The 22,938-nt window shown below is 30.1% G+C and overlaps 1 protein-coding gene across 2 annotated transcripts in view; it reads right to left on the bottom strand.

Annotated features, from left to right (window-relative positions):
• Positions 1-22,938, bottom strand: part of LOC108686997 (MAP kinase-activated protein kinase 2) — a 28,244-nt gene that overhangs the window by 1,148 nt on the left and 4,158 nt on the right. The window contains exons 2-9 of one of the 2 annotated variants that reach the window (XM_018192554.1): positions 21,425-21,767; positions 18,105-18,408; positions 1,392-1,531; positions 1,229-1,293; positions 1,044-1,151; positions 623-721; positions 459-534; positions 75-285 (exon numbers count right to left, since the gene is read on the bottom strand). In XM_018192554.1, the coding sequence (XP_018048043.1) occupies positions 75-285; positions 459-534; positions 623-721; positions 1,044-1,151; positions 1,229-1,293; positions 1,392-1,531; positions 18,105-18,408; positions 21,425-21,453 (1,032 nt within the window). In that variant the 5' untranslated portion in view covers positions 21,454-21,767. Of the gene's footprint in view, positions 1-74; positions 286-458; positions 535-622; positions 722-1,043; positions 1,152-1,228; positions 1,294-1,391; positions 1,532-18,104; positions 18,409-19,328; positions 19,444-21,424; positions 21,768-22,938 lie in introns of those variants that run through there. The other variant, XM_018192553.1, reaches the window with a different exon arrangement.

Below are 22,938 nucleotides of genomic sequence, written 5' to 3' on the forward strand. Positions count from 1 at the left end.
GAAAAAATATATTACGAAAATTCACGCTAAGTGCATCCTATATATATATATATATATATATTTTTTTTTCTTACAGCAATCCAGTTGTTACGCATCACAGCATCGATCTGTAACCTTTCCGCTGGATCTATACACAGCATACCCTTAATAAGATTCTTGGCTTCTTGGCTTACATTTGACCATTCCGGACTGGGAAAGTCGTATTGTCCTAATCGAATTCTCTTTTTCATTCCTGGCGAAATTGCTAATCCATGATTACTGTAGAATGGTGGAAAACCGCACAATCTAGAAATAATGATAATTAATATTACGAACATATTTTAATGTATAACTTTAATTATAATTCATTAGCAAAATAACGAGAACCATGAAGGATTTTTTAGAATGCTCTATATTATACATAAAAAATTAATTATTAGTATAAAATAATTTGAAGATACATATGGTAGAATACTTACAATATGTACATAATTACTCCCAATGACCAAATATCACAGCTCTTGTCATATTTTTCTGGTCCCAAAACTTCCGGGGCTAAGAATAAAATAAAATAATGAATTATATAAATAATTTTAGTTTCAACTACATGCACATGTCACATAAATGAAGTGTAAAAGCTTACCAACATAATAAGGTGTATAACATGGTGTCTGTAATGTGTCTTTTAAATGTGTTTCTTTAGCAAATCCAAAGTCGGTGAGTTTTAGAATTCCAGTGATGTCTAGAAATAAATAAAAACATCTTATTATTCTATTCGCATACTAATAGCACGCTACTAGAAATGCAAAATTGCAAAACTAACAATAACAATATATAATTTATTTATACATTGTATTCGTGCATGTATGATATTACATGCATTTCGATGTACATATAGATAAAATTATCGTAATCTCCACAACTGTAACTTCAAGGTCTGTGATAATACATGATTAATTCTTTAACACGTAAAATGTTACGGAGTGATAATAATTTCAAGTTGTTACGACTTATAAAAAAACAAATAAATGGTATTTTGAGACATATGTAACTCGTTTTCTTACCAGGTTTGGAATATAAAAGATTCTCAGGCTTTAGATCTCTGTGAGTGATATTCATGTCGTGTAGATGCTTTACGGCGACACAGATCTCGTACATCACTTGCGCAGCCTCTGCAAAGAAATACGATAAAGAAAAAATTTATGTAGTTTTCTAAAAATTTAGTAGACTGCGAACGCTGAAGATATACCTCTTTCAGTAAAAGCACCATCTTGCCTATCTTGTATCCTTTGAAACAGCTCTCCGCCTTCCATACTGCAAAAAAAGAAGAGTTGAATATAAATCTGAAGAATCATGCTTGCAATAAATGACGCCACGCTACATTAAAAAATATTACGTTTTCTTGTACATACCATTCCATGATTACCAGCAGACATTTATTGCCGCTATAGGAATTTTCATACACATCCTTAACTTGAACTATGTGCCTGCAATTTGATGCTCTCCAATGAAGCTCAACTTCTCGCCGTGCTTTCGCGCAGTCATGTAGGACCTGAAAATATGTGCCATTTAGCTTAACATACTCTTTTTCTCTCATTTTATAAAAATTTCATTAAATCTATATAAAAAAATCTATACAAAAAAATAAAAGTAAAAAAGATTCAATTTTATTACTAAACATGAAAATCGAAAGATCTTAATTGTTATAAATTCTCGCAATATCAGCAAGAAGTAATTTTTAATATTTAATAAGTTATTATTACTGTCACTAACGAATAATTCAAACGCCGTTGATGAATTTATCGGTGATTTTGATAAATGATTTATCAATTTATAGATTCATCTATAAATCAAAGATCTATTTATAGATTTATAGAAATTATCATTCATATTATTTGCATTGCATTTCCATTACGTTCACATTATAGTGCAACTAGCAGGTAAAGTTTTGACTCAGCGTGCGACTGTGTTTATCATAAAAAAAAGCGACATCATGAGGATTTCCCAGATAAAGACTTTTTCACATTCTTCTCACAGTGGCAAATCGTAGTACCAGAACATGCGCGTCTTACATAATTAACGCGATAATTGATAATAACTATCCAAACTTGATAAACGAATAAATTTAAAATTAATAATATCACAAAAATGATATGAAATTTTAAGGAATACGTATGCACATGCAACAAAAAATCCAATACAGATGTCGACGTTGACGAATCTTATTGCTTTTATAAAAGCATAACATTTTAATATTAGATATGGAAAAAAGTTCGTGGCGTTTTTTTAATGTCTAACGGGAAAAACGCCTCGAACTTTTTCCCACACCTAATATGTTCATTAAATGTCATATCATTTGTTTTTAAATCTTGAATTAAATATAGAAATAAAATCTCTGCAAATGTAAATGGTAAAATAAAATTTATCCTGCTATATTTAGTCTTTTTTCTGTTTTAATTTCATTCATTAAGTTTATATATTTATATATTTATTAAATAAAGTAATTAAAGGGGGGCAATAATTAAGAGCAATACTCTGTGATAATTATTGTGCTATTAATAAAATACAATATATTAGTGTAATTACATTAAATATACAAATTGCCAGAGTTTGTCACAACAATGTATATTATATTTGATATAATTACACGAAGATGTTATTAAAAAGTTAATTAAAATAATAATCGCATCGAATTATTATTGACCCAATTATTGACCTACCCTATTTAATTACTTCCTTGTTTGAATTTTAAGAGGCCTTTAATCCAATATTTAAATTTATATTTATTGATACATTATTAAATAATTGTATTATTAAAAATTTTATAAAATAATTAAAATACTAAATATTATATATTGCTTCAAACTTAGCATGTTGTCCTGAAATCATTCAGCGTTCGCAAAAAATATTTTATTTCTGATCGCTTATTATTATAGTTTACCGCATTTCAATGTTTTAATTAAAAAAAGACGATCTCTAAATTGATCAAATCATCATTAAAACTTAGATATTATTTCCGTGTTTATAACCGAGCACGCGGTGTAAAAACTAATGAATAAATCGGTTTTCTTTTATACGAAGGTGAATGACACGCAAATTGCTGATGACACAATATCAATTGGTCAGTCATACCGCTTTGCCATTCAAAATTTTTTAGCAATCGAGCACACAGTGTACACAAGTACAGCAGAGCATTAGCGCCTTCCTCTCGGACGTAATTATACTCTTTTCAAGTGCGATCTTCTCGGATTAACAATTATACGATTTACCGCAGACAATTACCGCAGACGTTTATTGTGACACGTTGGGAAACTAAAATAGCTATCACTCGTAACAAGAAGGAAACTTGCAGCACATTTTCAGGCGTTATTCAAGAATCTGAGATGTTTAATGTACCATTTAATTTATACGAAAATATTATAAAAACAAACGACGAGAGTAACGAGCACGATTCGCAAGTGTATTCAGTGTAATTATCATTCGCTTACACACACTGTTATGTTAAAAGCTCGGAAGAATAAATACTATTCTTTTTAATGATGACTATTTTCTGTTTTAAATTGAAACATCCGTTGCAATGCGGGGGACTGAAACCAGATTGATGCCACGTCATCATATCAAAATGCATTTCTCGAAGGAATCTGATGCTTCTTTGAAACAGCTCTAACGTGAAATGAGATCAGCGTGAGTATCGTTTCATCAAAGCTCTTGAAAGAGTAAACTTATTTTACGTTGAAATATCTCCGATGCAAAATATTAAAACAAAATTGATGGTTAAACGGAAGAGGATGATCCGCTTTTGTAGACTGGTCGATCCGAAGGTATTCGGAGTATGCCAGATATGAGATAGCAAAAAGCAAGTCAGAGAACCGGTTTCCAAGATTTTGTAACTATTCCGAAAACAAAAGTCGTCGGAATCAACAACATGTGCGAATGAAAAGATATTGCGAGTATCGTGAAGGAGAAAATCTGTAATAGATATTTCACAAAATTAAATAACATTAAGAATTATAATAAACTTGATATTGTGTAAGGCTAAAAACTTGATATTGTGTGAGGCAAAAGGCTATTTCAATATATGTGTCAAAACAAGATATTTGACACTTGAATTGCCGTATCATATCTCGTATCTGAATGACGACCATTCCACAATTGGATCTTGTCATTCAGTTGTGGAAGCATGGACGCTTTTATTATTATAGTATTCACTTAAAAATGATTTTATTTTAAACATTTAAAATATTAAAATAATACATTAGATTTATTAAAAATAGAGAATCACTTATTCATTTTTTATTTTTCTATTTAAATCTTTTTCAATTACAAAAAGATCCGTTATATTTCGATTTATAACAGTTTCATTTACTCCCTCTAAAATTATAATATATTATAAAATGCATAATAATAAATTATATTAAATAATATATAATACTTTTTTATTTATTTATACATATTTATATTTTATGTAGTTTTTTATATAGTAATCTTTGTGCATATTTTATATTAAACAACCACGATGCTTCTTGATTTTAAATCTTTCAATACTCAATGGCAATGAAAATATTAAAAAATAAAAATCTATCGTAATTAATAGATAGACACATTTATATTTATACCTCGAATTCGTGCTTAAAATTGCATAATAATCATACAGTTTTCGGTGCTTATAATTAGAACGATACTATTCCTTCGTATATATTTATTCTGCGTTGGCGTTATTCGTTCATATAGGCGAAAAGCATATATTTGTACACTTGAATAGATACGTCACATGATGAATAGGTATGTCGTAAAATTAGAGTGAGATTCATTGAAATTACAAAAATCACGAAGCTATCCACATGGGTGTACAGAAATGAACGAACTAATAGAAATCCTTGCATTTTACAGAAGATTTATCTTCCACAGATAAGCTTTATCGATCTCGTCCTTGCACGTAGGCGCGTAAGAAAAATATCGAAGCAATTGTGTGTCGAAGACTAATACCGGACGCCGTAACAGAGCTATGCTAATAAGATTAGCACGTCACGGCGTACAAGTTTACTTGCCATGCGAAATAGACGGATGGATGAACGTGCGGGATTGTCACTCTGATGGTTCTTGGCGACAGATCAAATTGTATGCTCGTCTACGATTCTGTACACTCCGGAGACTTTACACGTTGGCTATAAAAGCCAACAACGTAATCCATTGCAGAGCAACGACGTCATGCTTGTGAAAACACATGATCGATTGCCTTTCCGGTTTTGTTAGATCATTACGCGGTAATATATAATACGTTAGGCAGAATTAGAAAAGTTTTTCCATCCATCACGGAAAAATCATCAATCATCTGGAAACAAGGTACACGCAGCTTCGTTTCCTTATCATTATACCTTTTACAGTAACACATACCCAATATATAAGATAACTCCGGCAAATACATTACGCTGGGATTTACGCCGCAGAAGTCAGAAAAAATAGAAGGAATGGGAGCAATTTTTCCGCAATTACTTTATTACATGCCTTTATGTTATATTAGTATTATGTTATATTAGTATTGATTTCAGTTTCTTACTGTTAATATTAATAAAATTATTGTGAGTTGAATTGATATTTGTCACTATAAGTAACGCTATCATAAATTATAATCTACACAAAATGATTACTGTAGGACGTGCAAAAGACTTAGTTATTTCGTGATACATGAATGTAGAGGAATAGTAAAGCATGTTATATAACAAAATATAGTACTTTTGTATTTTTTGTTTAATTTGTCTTGTATATCTCATTTGTTTGGGATATACAGCATTTTTAGCGGGCGGATTTATGCCCAGATTGAATACATCACTAAATGCACTAAATGCAATAAAACGCATTACACGAAATATGTACCTCATATCATAACACTTGTAATGTGGGAAGATTGTAATGCTTATTTATTACTTTATATATATATTTATCATTCTTATTCCTTAATAAAATTTTATAAACATTTTATAAGTTATTGTGTCATTTTACGACTTATTTATATGAATTATTTGTAAATTTTGGAACCCTTTCTCCCTAGTAGCCATGTATCTCACCCCTATGGGATATACGGCAAAAATACAAGGATTTAAAAAAGTTCATTTTTTTAATACGAATATAAATATTTTGGATTTCCAATATTTTTTTCATAATAGTAGACAATACAAAGTATTTACTGATATAGTTCGTTTACTTTAAACATAGTAAACAATATTTAATAAATTAAGTTTTCGATAGGTGTATATATCGGAGTATGTACTGGAGTTACCCTAATAAAAATTGCATAATATAAAATTTTGTAATAAAAATTAGTAATTTTATATAATAAAAAAATTGTATAATTTTTAATGTGGTTTAACATTAAAAATTATATAATTTTATTATATAAAATTGTTATAATTTTTATTATATAAACATAACTAATATAAATAAAAGGATAATGAGAATCAACGCAAGTTATCAGATGCAAGATCTTAAAATAATGAAAGTTACGAATATTTTGTCGATAAATAATGTCTTGTTTTGAACGTTTCAATTCATTTTGGAGTCCTCTTCAGTAATACAAATGTATAACGAAATACTTACATATCTCAAATTGTGTCATTCATAAATTATCAGAGATGAAGTAAATTTTTATTACAATACTTTGTATTCGTATTATGCAATTTTTATTAATTACACTATTTTGAAACGAATTTAGACTGAGGAGAATAAATCTGTAATTAATCTTTTGAGGACATGTTTTTATTTTAAGGGCTAAAACTTTTTTGTCAATGTCATGGGATTGAGTGGCAAAAAAGATGGCGCCACTATCAAATCCCTAAAGGGGTTTCTCATTCAAACAAATTTCAATATTTTCTTACTGAAACGCGACTTTCTTTGTAATCCTTCGCGCAATAAATTACTGCGCTGCGAAAAAACGGAAGGTAAAATTCTTGAGCTTACGCGAGCAATAATATTGTTAGTTTCCAAGAAAAATATCACAGAAAGATAAAAATAAAAAGGAAGATTTTCTTTATTTTATTTTTAAATTGTTGATACAATGTAATCCTCTAAGAAAAATATACGTCAATCATGTGATTTTATTCGTTTAGGGAAATCCGAGAGGAAATCACAATACAAAGGAGCCTTTTCCTCGATGGAAAATGCATAATGTTTTAAATTCAAGAATTTCCACAAAAGTAGGTTAGGTATAAAATGGTGCATGACGATCAACAAAAGGAAAATATTGGCCGGCTGACAGCCAGCGATCAATCAACAGGGAGCAAATTCGTAGTAATACGAAAATGGCTCACGACGAAATGGGGCGACATACGGCCGCAACGTCGACAAATATTGAATTTTTAATTATTGAATGTTAAAGCCACTCATGTACGAATCATCATCGCACGAGCCGATGCATGCACTGTGTCATTGCGATATACACGTTACTTGAAATGTAATTTCGCCACCTGCTGAGTTGCTTTAAAACGATCAGAGCTGTTCACAGAAACGCCAGTTAAAGTTAAATAACGTTTGAGTAATTCTCTACTTTTCCTTTGACTCTGTTTTTAACATTTTAGCCGGTATTCGTAGTTGATTTTTTTATTTAAGACTGTTTTAAATATAGTCTTAAGATGTCATGAACCAACCAGAAAGTTGTATTAGCATCTTAAGATTACATTAGTTGAAACGGTCTTAAAATAAGAACTGATTGTGAATATCGATCTTTGACTGCTCAGCTGACTTCAATAAATTAAAAAAATTTAACATATTACTTTATAAATATTGTTAATATGTGTTTAGTGTATTATTTTAATATTATTAATATTTATAATAGTGCGTTATATTAATTATCAATATTATTAATAATGTTATTAATAGTGTTGTATTTGATATTATTTTAAATACTTAATTATTTTTTAATGTCTTACTAGTAAAATCATTTTTCAGGTAAACAAGACTATCACTCGCAAATAAGTAACGAGACTTTTAATGTAAATTTCACACGTTCAAATATAGGAATGACATGTAAAGTGTTAAAAGATGGAAAAAACAATAGAGACATTGTTAATAGGTGATATCTACAAGAACAGTTCTAAAATGATCTGCTTCGCGCAATTTGTAGAGTTTGTCAGAAACGTGTTGTTAAATATTCTAATACACACATGATGTCTCAAAACATTGATGATACAAATTTCGTTTTATAGCCTTTTGATTATAAAAAGTTTTGTAATTATAGTCGCAAAATATTATAATTAAGGAAACACCTTGTGGATGGATGTGAAAACATCTTGTGAATGGTTGTCCGCATTGTTATTCTTGGTCAATAGTAGCCGTATTCCGCAATGTTATGTAATCCGCACATCGATCGTTGCAATAATCGGAATAAAGTAAATAGAATCGCTGATAAGTTGATTTCTATTAACTGCACGCTTCAATGATGTTTTAGTGCAAATTCTTTCAATGAAGAAGCATCTGTGTCAGTTGGACACATTTGTTAGATAAACTATTAATCATTAATACTCGTACATGACGTAACAGCTTCCTGCAACTTCAAACGGCAATTCCGCGGACCAGACTGGCAATTTCTTCAAACTGTATAAAAAAATCAATCTACCATATTAATCGCGGCACTTTTATCTATTTAAGAAATAATGTCAAATTATTTTTAAAACGTCATTTAAATTACGGAAGAAATCTGCAAAATATCTGAATAATATATGTCAATGAAATCGAATTCTGAATAAACAGTTTGTAATCTTCAATTACTAAGAGATTCTGATTTATTGATGCAATAAAAATGTGATTACTATAAGAACGGTTATAATGTTACGTAATAATTATCAACTGTACAATGCTTTTATTCTTAAAAGGATAAATCAAGAAGAAGATTAATTAAAATAATTCGCATGTAACAATGATAAAACTTATAATATATACTAATTTGAAATTCAATAAAAAAATAATAAAATAAAAATAATCACAAAATTAATTCCAGCTTGCTACTGTGAAGAATTTTTTTATCTCGCGTCAAAAAATTTTAATTAAATTTTTTTATCGAAATTGCATCAAATGAGAATTTTCAATCATAAATAATTGATAAATTCCCTATATTTAATATTTACTTGTCTGCCAATAATTATCTATCAATTTCCGTCGTACGCATCGATTCGATGTTATATTATTCAATATTATTATATTATATTGTTATAATATAATATTATATAATATTATTATATAATATTGTTATATTATTCAATAGCAAAGATTTTTACTAGAGAATATTCGACTATGATAATTAAAGATATTGTATTTATATCTTAATATATTACGAGTTATTATAAAATATGCAAAAAATATAGCATATACTTTATTATGCCAAGCGTTATCAGAAAAGATAAGTCGAAATTATTCAGATAATAACAGCATCAAGGATGTTAAAAGGTGTGGTAAAATAAGCCCTCAAAAAACGTAAGACAGTAAAACGTTAAATAGTAATCAAATCGGCCAATAATAACAGCAATCGTAAAGTCATAACATAAACAGTAACAAATCCAACATTTTATTTCCTTATTGCGTTTACATTTTACTGCTTAAGTATTTCGAGACTAAAGCTAATTCTACAATACGCTTTTTCTGTTTCTTGTTGTTTGCCTCTTGTCTTATTGGCCAAAAAGATAAGAGACAAACAGAGACAAACAGCAAGAAACAGGAAACAAAAAGCACAGTAGAAATGGCTTGTAAAATTAGCTTAAGGGTCATGGCATACAAAAAACTTAAGCAGTAAAACGTAAGCAGTAAATGATTGATTTCCTTATTACTTACGTCTTACTGCCTTAAGTTTTTTTGTGTGTCATGGCCTTCATGTCCCTATATATTCATGCCCCTATATATCCATTCTTATATTTATGTTTTCCTGAAAAAGTGACTGCAAAAATCACCCGTTTTTTAGGCGCTCGATTTTGGAACTGAACTGTGTGCCAAATTTTACCTTATATTGAGATATTAATCATGGCAATTCCTTTACATATCAAAGCTAATGAATATTGACAGGTCGATCGTGAGATACGAGCAGATATTTTACTTTTCACTTTTTACTTTTTATTTTTACTGTATAAATACGCTTCAAAATTTAAGTTCTGAAGCATACAATTTGTATGCCATAGCCCTTATAATCACTGAAATATAAAAGGTAGTAAGCCAGCCATAAGGAATCAATTAATCATAGTTTATTCACTTCATATTCGATTTTTTGGCAAATATCTTATACGATTTAAAACTTACTACGCTTATTATACTTCAGAAACTTAAATTTTGAAGCGTATTTATACAGTAAAAATAAAAAGTAAAAAGTGAAAAGTAAAAGATCTGCTCGTATCTCACGATCGACCCGTCAATATTCATTAGCTTTGATACGTAAAGGAATTGATATAGCGACTTGACTCTCGCGTCAGTTTTAACGACGCGTCACTTTGACCTCCGACGATAGGCGACCATCGGAATCCCCTCGATAGCATTCTCCGATGCCATTGACCATTTTCACGCCGGAAAGGATGAGATCATCGAGGAATATATATAGAACCGCGGGTACGATGCAAAATTTTTGTTTTTTCTTTTCACCATCATGGCTCTGCCGGATTCACGCGTGTTGCATTAACGCGTCTTTATAAGAAGTTAACGATGCTCCGCTGGAAAAATGCGTGACGAGAAGTCAATAATCGCGAATCTAAACGCTTACGACACGCGAACGACATGTGTAATGATAGAGAATAAAAAGCAGAGAGAGAGAGAAAGAAAGAGAGAGAGAGAGAGAGAGAGAGAGAAGAAGAGGGAGACAGAAAAAAAAATGACTAGTATATCGAGAGTGCCTGAAACGCACGTGATTTTTCGCAATTTTATCTCGCATTACACGTGTATTGACAAGTGAGAAGAGAACGATATTTTTAATAAGTAAAATGCGCAATAAAGAGTTTAGCACTGGAAATACCAACGTTTTTTACTTATTAAAAAGACAAACAAATAAATTACTACAAAAATAAAAAAGTAATGCAAAATTAAAATTTCAAAATAATTATTAAAAGGACATAATTATAAAAAGTCAAAATATTATCTATCTTTTACAAAAAATATAATATTAATGTTAAAAATAGAAAAAGAGTCAATAATGATAGATGATACAATTTTAACGTTAAATGCAGAGCTCAGTAAAATAATTTCGATACGACCTATTTAAAATATAAAATATCAAATAAGTTCCAGAAACTTAAATATAAAATCGTAGGAGTCGATAAAAGAATGGTATTACCAACTTATTCGAAATAATAAATATAAAAATATAGGTTCCAAAAATTTATGTAAAATATTAAATAAGAAATAGAAATAAAGAAAGAAATTATTAAAAATATAAAATAAGAAATAGCCAAATAGAACTCTGGAATGCATTTTATTTATTTAAAATATATAATAACTTTTATTTAAAATGTCAAAATAGCTCGCTTTTTATTTTAAATAAAAAATTTTAAAAAATTGATGACTTATTCGAAATAAAAAATATAAAATAAGTTCCAAAAACTTATTTAAAATATCGAATAAGAAATAGATCAGAAGAAGTTGTTTAAAATAATAAATATTAAATAACTTTCTAATTTCTCTTTTATTTAAAATATATATTTTAAATAAATTTATTGGAAATACGACCGAGCTCTGGGTAAATATCCGTTGCAATGAAGAAATATCGCTATTGAGAGATTCCCATATTTCTTGTGAAAATAAAAAGACACTTTCCACGAAGACCAGAGATAAGTAGATATTTACAGTCGACGCTGAGAGTTACTGAAAACTGCAGCGTCCTACGCGACGCCGCGAAAAATCATCTTTGCGGTAAATTCTCGGTACTGCAAACGTACCGCTGAAATTTTTCACGTGAGAAGGCTATTTTGATTATTTTTCTAACAAACCCGAGAAGCCGCGGCGCAATATCTTCTCATGACGGAGTTTTTATAGACGGACGCGATGAGAAGTGTTTCATACTATTGATCTTTAGACTCTGCTCTGGAAAAAAACATCTCTCTATCGAACTTTGCGTAAAAAATCATATGCCTTAAAGAAAAGTAAACTTCCGAAATTTCTTTCGCGAGAAAAAATGTATGAATTTTTTATATAGGAGTAAATTATTAATTTTAAGATAAGATGACGATATTAATATTATTACAGACATTACTAATGCCTGATGAAATTTTTTTTGATTGCTAAGCTGACTTCGATATATTGAACTTAATAAATTTAATATGTTATATTATATCATACTATTAAATATATTATTACATAATATATTATATTATATTATATAGATATTATATACATTAATATCATTGATTTTTTAAATTTCTTAATGTAATTTATATTGTTTCTTCAATGTCTTAAATATCTAGAATGCGGGAAACAATACATTGATGATTTCGCGTAATTTTCCGCAAAAGTTATTCATTTGTAGATGACGGTATTATTTACCAGATTAAAAATAATTTTACTAAGGTGTGTTCGATAAACATGCTATCAACACTATTGCATCATTCTACTTTTATTTTACGTCTAATGAACGATAAAAAGGTAATGACACAATAGTGTTGAATAGCACTGACAGCGTACTTTCCGAATGCATAGTAAAACTATTTTTAATCGAGCAAATAACACTCCATAAACAGGAAATTACGCGTCATTCAAGTATGGCAACCGAAGTATTAAAACGCTTATAAAGAATAAATGCCATTTAATACAAAATTTTGAATCACATAACTAGCTAGATATGTATATAAAAAAAAAAAAAAAAATATAACAAAGTAAAAAAAAAAAATGAAAAATGCGCAATTCAAAACGCATTATGAACAGGGTAGGATTGTATTTAAAATAAAGTTATTTAAAATACGTATTTTAAATTAAAAAAATAAAAGATCGAATTATATAGTATTTATTATTTTAAATATCTCATTTCTTTTGATCTATTTTTTATTCAATATTTTAAATAAGTTGCTCTTATTTTATATTAAACAGTATTTAAAAAAAAATACTATTAAATTCTGTTCAGAAATAAATAATCTTGTTTAATCATGTTGCACAATATAATGTACGTGGTGCACTTACGATAATGAAAATTCTACTATGACGTACATAAAATTCATTGGGCGGATAAGTAGACGTGTTATATTCTATATCAATCCAAAAAGACGACAGGAAATTACCGCGGCTCTCATGCAAGCGTCACATGACGCTCGTAATCGGTCATCGACATTTTATAGCTTGCAATAGCGATCAACATTCCATGTTAAACTACCATCAAATCATTTTCCCGGCTGGTTTCATAGAAATTGCGTGATCTCTTTATAAGTGTAGCTTTCGCGAACGGTCCCACATTGATTTGCAAACGCGCAATGCTCGTTGAAGCATGACAAACTGTAATAAAATAAGACAATAATTTGGCAAATTGCATGAAAAAATGCTTTTTGCATGAAAAAATAAACAAAATTTTCCTCGAGGAACATTCAGCTGCGCAGAGTGAGAATTTAAATTTAAAGATTATAAATATACTTATTATAGATATACTTATTATAGATTTAAGATATACTAATTATATCTAAATAACGAAAAGAAAGTTTGCTAAAATATCTAAAAATTTAGCTAGATTTGAAAATAATTTTGTTAGACTGTCAAAATAATTATGTAGGACGTTCAAACTAGTTATTAAGTAAAATGTCAACACTTTTTGTAGCATTGCTCATTATGTTTAAGCATCCTGCATAATTATTTTATAGTTTAATAAAATTATTTTCAGATCTATATTTAGCCAAATACTTCAACTTTATTGAATACTTCAACAAAATCGTTCTTTCTCTGTACACACTTTGATAATTAGAGATGTTGTTTCGACGCATCATATAAATTGCTACAAAATATGCAATCTCGCAATATAAAACGCAAATATAAAACATATAACACTTTATCATACTAAGGCTCAGTTTCACAACTCACTTAACTCTTAACCGAAGTTCAACTTTCTTATTTTTCATCTTTTACCTTTACCAATTCTAGAATTGAGAAGAGATAATAAATAAATTGAACTTCAATTAAGAGTTAAGCATGAGTTGTGAAACTGGACTTAAATGTTGTCAAAAAATTGGATGAAAAAAAACTTCATACAAATAATAACAATATAACTAGATATCGGGCAACAGTATATTAAGTGAACGAAGTTCCCCAAATTTTCTAATTTGACCAGGTAATAGCTATTTCAGATTTTTGCGTGTCTGCTAGCCGCTAAAATAATCCCTATCGTAAAGCCAATAAGACTACAAAATAATCTTATCTATTCCACGTGCACACATTCCACATGACAAATGAGATACCACACGGGATATAAATCTGTAGTTGAAGCTTCTTATAATTATGCTCCATAATAACAATATTAAATAATTTTATTGGGAGCTAATAGTGTCTTTCACATGGAAAGAACAATTTTGCTAACTTTCTAAAACATTCAGAGTGAATTGTCACTCTGAAGAGTAAAATCTCTTTTAAAAATTAAAAACTGAGTTACTTTTACAAGCTGGCTTAATTTTCATTCTTTAGAGTGAGATTCAAAAATTTAGAGAGAGAATCAAACAAATTTTTTAGCTACAAATCTAAAAATAATTTTGTTGAATGATCAAAATAATTTTGTAGAATTCTTAACTCTCAATTACAGTTATAAAAACTATATCAAAGTTTTAAAACTTCTGTTTGAAGAACAGAATGCAAGTAAATCTTTACTTTGCAGATGATTCATAACAAAAGATTCAAAGTTTTTTTTACCTACATTTTAGAATCTCATATATAGTATCAATTGCATAGATTATATAATTTTTTTTTCTTTTTAGGTCCAAATAATCCATTATTATGATCGAAAGTTAAGCATTGATGCAAAAAAATTTAATTTATTCTATAGCAACCAATTTGAGCGCTTTACGTAATTATTTTTATAGTTAAAACTGTTTCCAGATATGTACTTAGCTAAATTTGTAGATATTTCAGCAAAAATATTTTTTCCCTTGCAGCTGTTCTCTAAATTGTTTCGTAATTGAGATTGTGATTTGATATGCGAGAACGTGCTCACATGTAACTTTCTCATGAAAATTGTTTCCGCGAAGTTGGAATGATTTTTTTTGCGAATCAGCTGCAACCCACCTTCGAAGGGAGAAATATGCTTCCTGAGGCGCCGACATCGTCCAACGAGGAAATCATCGGAGTATAAATAGAGGATGACTCGCGGTTTGAACGCGCTCGGTCGATCCGAGCATGTATCGATACGCGGCGTTATTTCAAAGAGGTGTCAACGCAACGGATTAACACTTTCAGATCTACGGCGGTGCGTCGCACTCGTGCTTTAAAAATAACCGAGGACGCGTGAAGCGTATCGCGATGGACGAGTAAAGCCGATGCGTAATGACTTGTTCCTTGCCTTCCGATAAGAAAACACTTCGATCCTTACACGTTTTGTTATCTTTCTTTTTTCGAGGTATACGCGTTACTTTCAACTTATTCCTAAAGCTGAAGTCATTCGAAGTAGTCTTATCTGAATCTAAGGCCGATATTCATTAGTCCATTCTTATTTCAAAATTTTAGTAAGATGCTATATATGATTAATTCGTAACACTTTAAGGCAGTCTGAAATATACGAACCGACTATAAATACTTGTCTAAAGGTTGATTGTTCCATCTCCGAATAAACTATGTAATAATTAGACATCGGATTTTTATGCAGATATTTTTTGCAGCATGCACAAAATATGCAAATGTGCATAATATGCATTTTTAGAATGCATAATATGCATTTTTAGAATGCTTTTATAACAAGACAAATTTCTATTTTTGTTACTTTCCAATCTGCTTTCTAAAAAAATATAAAATTGCATAAAAATCCGATATCTATACTGAAAGAAAAGATTAGTTGTTGCAACAATTTAGTAAAATATGACAAAGCATTTTTATATGGCTGCAGCAATCAGTTTTTGGTAAACAGCAAATTTTTAGTTATGTTAGCCTATCCGCAATGTCAGTATATGATTTCGATAGGCTAACACAATTAAAAACTTGCTGCTACAACCAAAAACTATTTTACTATCTAAATTGTTACAGCAATAAATCTTTTTTTTCAGTATAATAATAATTTATCTAATATCTAAACAAAAGAATAAAAGAATAAGAGCAAATAAAAAGTATAAGCTGAAGTTTATCAAAAAGTGGAACAGCTCAGCTTAAATTTTGTAGACTTTTTCTTAATTTTGATAACTTTCTCTTAATTTTAAATTCTAATGCCCGTATTCATAGAGTCAGGCCTTATATTTGAGATTTTCTTAAATTTATCTTCACAGGTGCTCTAGAATTATTTTATTGATTACTGCGCATCTAAAGATAAATTTAAGGAAGCCTTAAATATAAGGTCTGACTATGAATATGGACCTTAAATCATCATATGTTTCGAAAATTTGACTTTCCGTCAAATTAGACTTTGAAGGTACAGTCAATATTTGATTGTAAATTCTGATAGATAAAAAATAACTAATTATATTATATTAACCCTCAGCACGAGCTCTAGCTTACGTACGCCTGAGCTGTATAAAACAGCGTTAGGCATTTACAAACCGTAAGGATGAGGAAGATTAGAATAGGGGGTAAAAAAGTTTTATATCTCCACTACTAATTCCCGATCACAGCACGTTTTGAAGATTGAATAGGAATTTACTATAATCGTTAATTATCAATATTCCGATATATTACAACTTTAGAAACGTATTTCGAAAATACAATCTCGCGCGCGTGAAAATCTTATTTAATAATTCGAAAATTTTTGTACATAATAAGTTTCATTTATCATTAATAAATTGATTTGTAGCATTTTTTAATCATTTTTGACATTATTTTATAGAAATTCGAAGCACTTGAAACAGAGTTTGAATAAACATGTGGCTTGATATTTTTAGAAACAGTGTGTTTAACAATATTTTTCACGTAAGTATATCATTTTTATAACATAATTGTGCATTATTTTACTGTTTATAAAGTGTAAACTTATTTATTAGATTGTTGATTTCCACCTAATTGTTGACTTCACAAATATACTTTTTGAAATTAATCGAAATCATGGTATGTTTTTCTTAAAATACACGATTCAATTACCTTTGGAAAAATAATCTAATTTTTTAGTTTTTAATAATCTAATTTTTTAGTTTTTAGTTTAGATTTTTTCTTCGACCCTCTCTACAAATTAAAAAAAAAAAATCATTTTTCTCGCGAATTTCAATGTTTTCCTTTTTCCCCTAAATATTTCAAATATTTTTAATTTCTGAATTTTTGCACCTATTCATTCTTCTTTTTAAATCTTTCATATCAACTGAAGAAAAAATTGTTCAAATTTTATGCATTACATATAAAAATATATATAATTGAAAACATCGAGGTGATAATATGCTTCAAAATCTCGAATCAAATATAGCTGTAACTAAAATTAAAATTGAATTCTAGAAATAAGTTAATTTTCACATATAATGAAGCTTATGTGTGATGAACAAAAGTGTCATAGACACAAAAATTTGAATATTTATAAAAGTTTTTAATAAATTTAACGAATCTTTATTGTTATAGAAAATTGTATTTTATTTAACTTTACAAAGAATTCGCAATAATTATAAAAATGTTGCTCCCATAATTTGTGAGACGAGTTTTTATATACATATAATGTAACTTGTGATGAATAAAAGATGTTAAAAATTCAATATTATATAGATAAGGTTCAATACTAGATAACTTGTGAGTTATAATGTATCCAAAAAACTCTGTGACACAAGTTTTACTTTTAACATATCTTTATAAAAACAAAATACAATCTTCTCTCTTTACAACACTTAAATAAAAACTTATTAAACTTATTAAAACTTTCACAAGTATACAGAATTTTTTTTTATATTTTTATACAATTCAAAATTTTAACAATATAAAAATCTGTACTAAAGCTCAAAGATCCAAGTTGCTGATAGAAAATTCAAAATTCCACATAACCAACGGAGAATTAAATTGTCAAAATGAGAATTAAAACGGAAACTTACTTTAAGAGCGTATTTCTGTCTTGTGTTCCTGTCGTAGCATTGCACGACCTTTCCGTTGATCCCGAGGCCCAGAACGTGATTGCTAATCTCGTAGTCGTCGGTAATCGGCGTAGCCTTCGGCGACAGCCGATTGTTCAACGGATGTTCCATCGTCTTTCTTTTGGTGTTCTCGACTTCCGGGATTTTCTGCTCCGGTAGCTGATCGTAGTCTTGTCTAATGACCTGCGTCACGACGACCGACGGTATCGAGCACTTGCGCTTGCTCTCTTGATCGTTCTCTTCAAGAACAGCCCTCTTGGACTTTCTGCAAACGCGAGGATATCCTGTCATTTCCTGATATTAAAGATGTAAAGAATAGGTACGCTGGTAAGTAAGCAAGGTCACGCGCATAAGGCGAACGGAAAAATACGATGCTCCAGATTACGCGGTGATAAAGTAGACTTCAGACCGATAACGTGTCGCCATATCGAACGTGTGGAAGACACGCGAGGAAACGAGACCATCGAAACCGTGCACAGAAAGGACAATTTTCTCAAAAATATCTATCTAAAAATATCTAAAAATTTAGCTAGGTTTATAGATTTGAAAATAATTTTGTTGAATCATCAAGATAATTATGTACATAGAACGCTCAAACTCTTCTAAAAAAAATTAATACTGGAAAGTAGTGATTAATTACTTAATTATTTGAAGTATTAAAAGCTATTGTTTAGTGCTTTTTACACTCCAAAGAAATAATTAATCACTTTTTCAGTATTAAATTAGATTTCTGTAAGGCTAGTTACTAGAATGTCAAAACTTTTGCAGCATTACTCATACTTGTTACATAATTAATTTAATTAAAAAATTCCAATAAAATTGCTTTCAAATTTATATCTAATTAAATTTTTTAATACTTCAGCAAAATATCGTTCTTTCCGTGGCATACTGGCTCATTGCATTACATTACAACGCATTATAGTTTATTATTTATTACAGTTGTTCACATTTAATCCTTCCTCGAGGAAAAACCGTTCGTGTCAGCGAGATAAAACTGGAGAATGACATTTAAGAGCAGAAATTTTAGCGATGGGAGAATCGAAGGATCTGCAAAATTTAATTGTAATGATATTTGTATTCGTTAAATATTCGTTCACTGTGTCAACCAAGTGCCGTTTCAATGGAAACCGTTTGCGTAACCGTCCTCGAAGAATGTGCAAGATTCATGTTATTTCACATACATACGCGCACATATACGTGTGCTCTACCCACACAGTCTTGCTTATACGGCGCGTACTACTCTCGTTCACGGTGCAACCTGTATTATGCATACACCGCAATGCAGTACATCGCGATTTTTCCAGTTGCAATCGGGAGAAAAATTGCATGCGTGTATTTCTACGTCAGAATTGCGTCGGCAATAATATATAGACATCTCGCAATCGCCGTTATTTCATTCATCTGTATGTAAAAGGCAGTATTAGAGTAAAATAAAAAAGTAATTCGATAATTAAAATAAAAGAATTATTAGCGATATATACTTTAGACCAAAAGTTTGGAAATACTTTTAAAAAATTAACATTTTTAGGATTACTTATTTAAATATCTATAATAATGTATTTTTTTAATAATTGTTCTTCAGATCTAATAATGGTTATTGGATCTAACGAATTATTGTTAAAAATTGTTGGATATTTGAATAATTTTGGATATTTGAATAATTAATTCCAAAATTGTCAATTTTTAAAAAGTATTTCTAAACTTTTGGCCTCAGTGTATCTGAACAGCATACCTATCGATATAAACAGTAAACTAGTCAACATACTATCGGGAAACAAATCTAAAAGAAGCTATAGAAATATTTACTTTGGAAAGTAGTTACGAGTTACACAATTTATTAAGAGATGCTTGCCATTAATCGCAATGAACTGTTAATATTAAATTAATATCACGTTAGTAACCATCGCTTACTGTCGAAAAGGGCGTATGACATAAGTGTTGCATAAAACGCATAATAAGATGAAAAAGCCAGCGATCGATGGGCTCGTTAACTCTCACTAAAACCGATAATTCAGGTCAACATAAATGGATAATACTGAACTTTAATACAAGTAAATACTTTCATGGTGAGGGTTAATTAGACCGTCACTGTATCGCTTGGTATTCGAAGATTACATACAGCGCTCATTAGAGGTATTTCCCAGAGGCAGCCGTCACAGATCAAATGATCAGTCTTCGATAAGTGAATAGAACGATTTATTAAATTAGAATTGCAGATATCAAAGATATTTATGATTTATAGACCGCTTTACGTACTGCATTGAGAATTCTTAGATTCTGATTATCCCGAGCGAAAAGTTAATGGAGCAATAGATTCGATCAGCGCAGCATTAGATTAATCACGATGGCGCAATCTGGGAACCAATTGTGTCTTGAAACGAGGTGAAAATTACAAAAAAGTGAGCAAATTCACTACTCTCTAAAACTTTTAGAGTGAATTTCATTCTTAAAAATTGAAAATTGAGTCACTCTTTTTGAGATCGACCTTTTCAAGATACACAATCGACTCCGTTATTGCGAAAAAAGTCGCATGATTATCGTAAAATACAACAGCATCGTCGATGTATTGATGAGATGTTTATGGGAAAGTTGCACCAACAATCTTGGTTAATTAAACATCGACTGGCTAAATTTTTTCAAGATCAATTCTCCGATAAAATTCTTTAAAATTTTTAAAGTGAATCTCACTCTAAAGAATGAAATCTCACTCTTAGATTGAAAATTGAGTCACTCTTTTTCAAAACAATCTTCGAAATCAGATTCCATTCTAAAGAATTTAGGGAAAAGGCAATCTTGTTAATTCAGATCAAAGAAAATCTAAAAAGCTGAAAGTTGAAAAAGTTTAAACTCAAATTCTACATGTCAATGAAAATCATTTTTCTAAATTGAAAGAACGTATTAATTTTCAATTATGTTTAAACTTTTAGCAAATTAATTCAACGTGATTCAAAATCCTCTGGAGAAACATGTACGTTGAAAATTTCTATATTAATTGACAGTTAATCTATGAGAGGAAATTACGTCATTCTTTACTTGGGATACAAGTAAATTGGGAAAATCCAATCAATTGAATAGTCAATTGACGTTGGTGCAACCGATCCTCTTCCGATTCTCGCATTAGGAGGATATGTAATGTAATTGTATGCATAAATCCTTTACGACTCTTCTCTTTCTTTCTCTCATTCTCTCTTTCTCTCTCTCTCTCTCTCTCTCTCTCTCTCTCTCTCTCTCTCTCTCTCACACTCTCACTCTTTCATGTAGGAAATAAAGATAAAAGAGACCTCCAAAATCTCCACTCCGACTTCGGCATTGATGTAGCTCTCGATTTTCGCACAGCTATAAGTCCCGAATTTGTCGGGAAGACAAAAGCATCACCGCCCGCCCCGCGTCGATAAAAGCCAAGGTACAGGCCTCCCAGGTGGAACGACGAGTTTGGAGTGGTTTACCACACGGCGTGCGGTGTCGTTATGGAAGAGAGGGTCCTAGCTTCTAAAGCCTTATACCGAGATTTATCCCACCCGGTAGAAGAAAGAGATAAGTTTAGTCTCTCGTTTCGTCTTTGCTTTTTCAATTTGCTCTTTTTTTTTTAATTCAAGCCAAGAGATAATCGGGGCCAGCTGAAAACTGAAGATAAAGAGACTAAATGATAAAATTAAATCGCACCCGCATACAAAAGTTCAACATAAAAGCAATCATGAATCGGATTTAACGAAGCGAACGCGGTGTTTCCCGGAAGCTAACGAATATTCCACACCAATGATCGTAAGTCTATCGTACTACTTCCGGCGTTTCGTTGCGCCTTCGAAAACACACATCCGGGACTCGAAGGTTTTAAGTTTCAACGTTTCTTAGCGCTAATTTGGAAAAGCCTCGATAATTTTTAATAATTAATTACTAGATATAATTTATTGTGTTACTCTCTAAATCTAAATCAGTGAATAGTCACTAATTAGCCAGTAGTATACTTTGCACTAATAATCAGTGAAGTTTAACTAAAAAAAGAAGAATATTTGATCATTATAACTAAAATACTAATATTTGCACGTTAATTTTTATCTTCCAATATCATATTCAATGAATTTAAGCACTAAAACAAAGTTAATAAAGATTAGCTAAGTTAAGGAATCTCACATTTAATTCACTGATTACCAGTGGCGTACTTGGCACTAATATCAATAATTATCCACTGAGATTCAGATTTAGAGAGACATAATTTCATAAAATAACTTAAGTTTGGAACTAAAAGTAACACTTGAAAAATAATTGAATCCTTCTCTCTAAAACTTTTAGAGTGAATCTCGCTCTAAAAAGTAAAATCTCACTTTAAAGATTGAAAATTGAGCCACTCTTGTTCAAGACTGACTCAATTTTCACTCTTTAGAGTGAGATTCCAGTCGAAAAGATTTAGAGAGAACGAAATCATAATATATACTAAGGATTAAATTGGGACAAAAAGTAACATTTAAAAAAAATAATTGAAATTTAAAAAATGAAAAAGAGCAAAAATACGACGAGTCGAGCGTTTTCTGTTAGAAGTTTAGCTTCACGTTAAAGTATCGTCGCTTCATTTGAAAAATTCTGAGAACATCCTTAAATTCGCATACTCACTCCGAAGATGACAGACCTGAAAGTGACGACTTAATTGCGCGCGTTTCCCATTCATACATTTCTCTCACAATGAATCCACGCTGTTGTGTCAACGAGTGCATTCGCAGGCGATGAAGAGAAAAGCGAAGCGCGAGCTGAACGATAGCTTAGAAGTATTTGCATATAATCGCGCCACAAATAGCAACTT

The sequence above is a fragment of the Atta colombica genome, unplaced genomic scaffold (assembly GCF_001594045.1).
Source record: "Atta colombica isolate Treedump-2 unplaced genomic scaffold, Acol1.0 scaffold198, whole genome shotgun sequence".
Classification (NCBI taxonomy): Eukaryota; Metazoa; Arthropoda; class Insecta; order Hymenoptera; family Formicidae; genus Atta; species Atta colombica.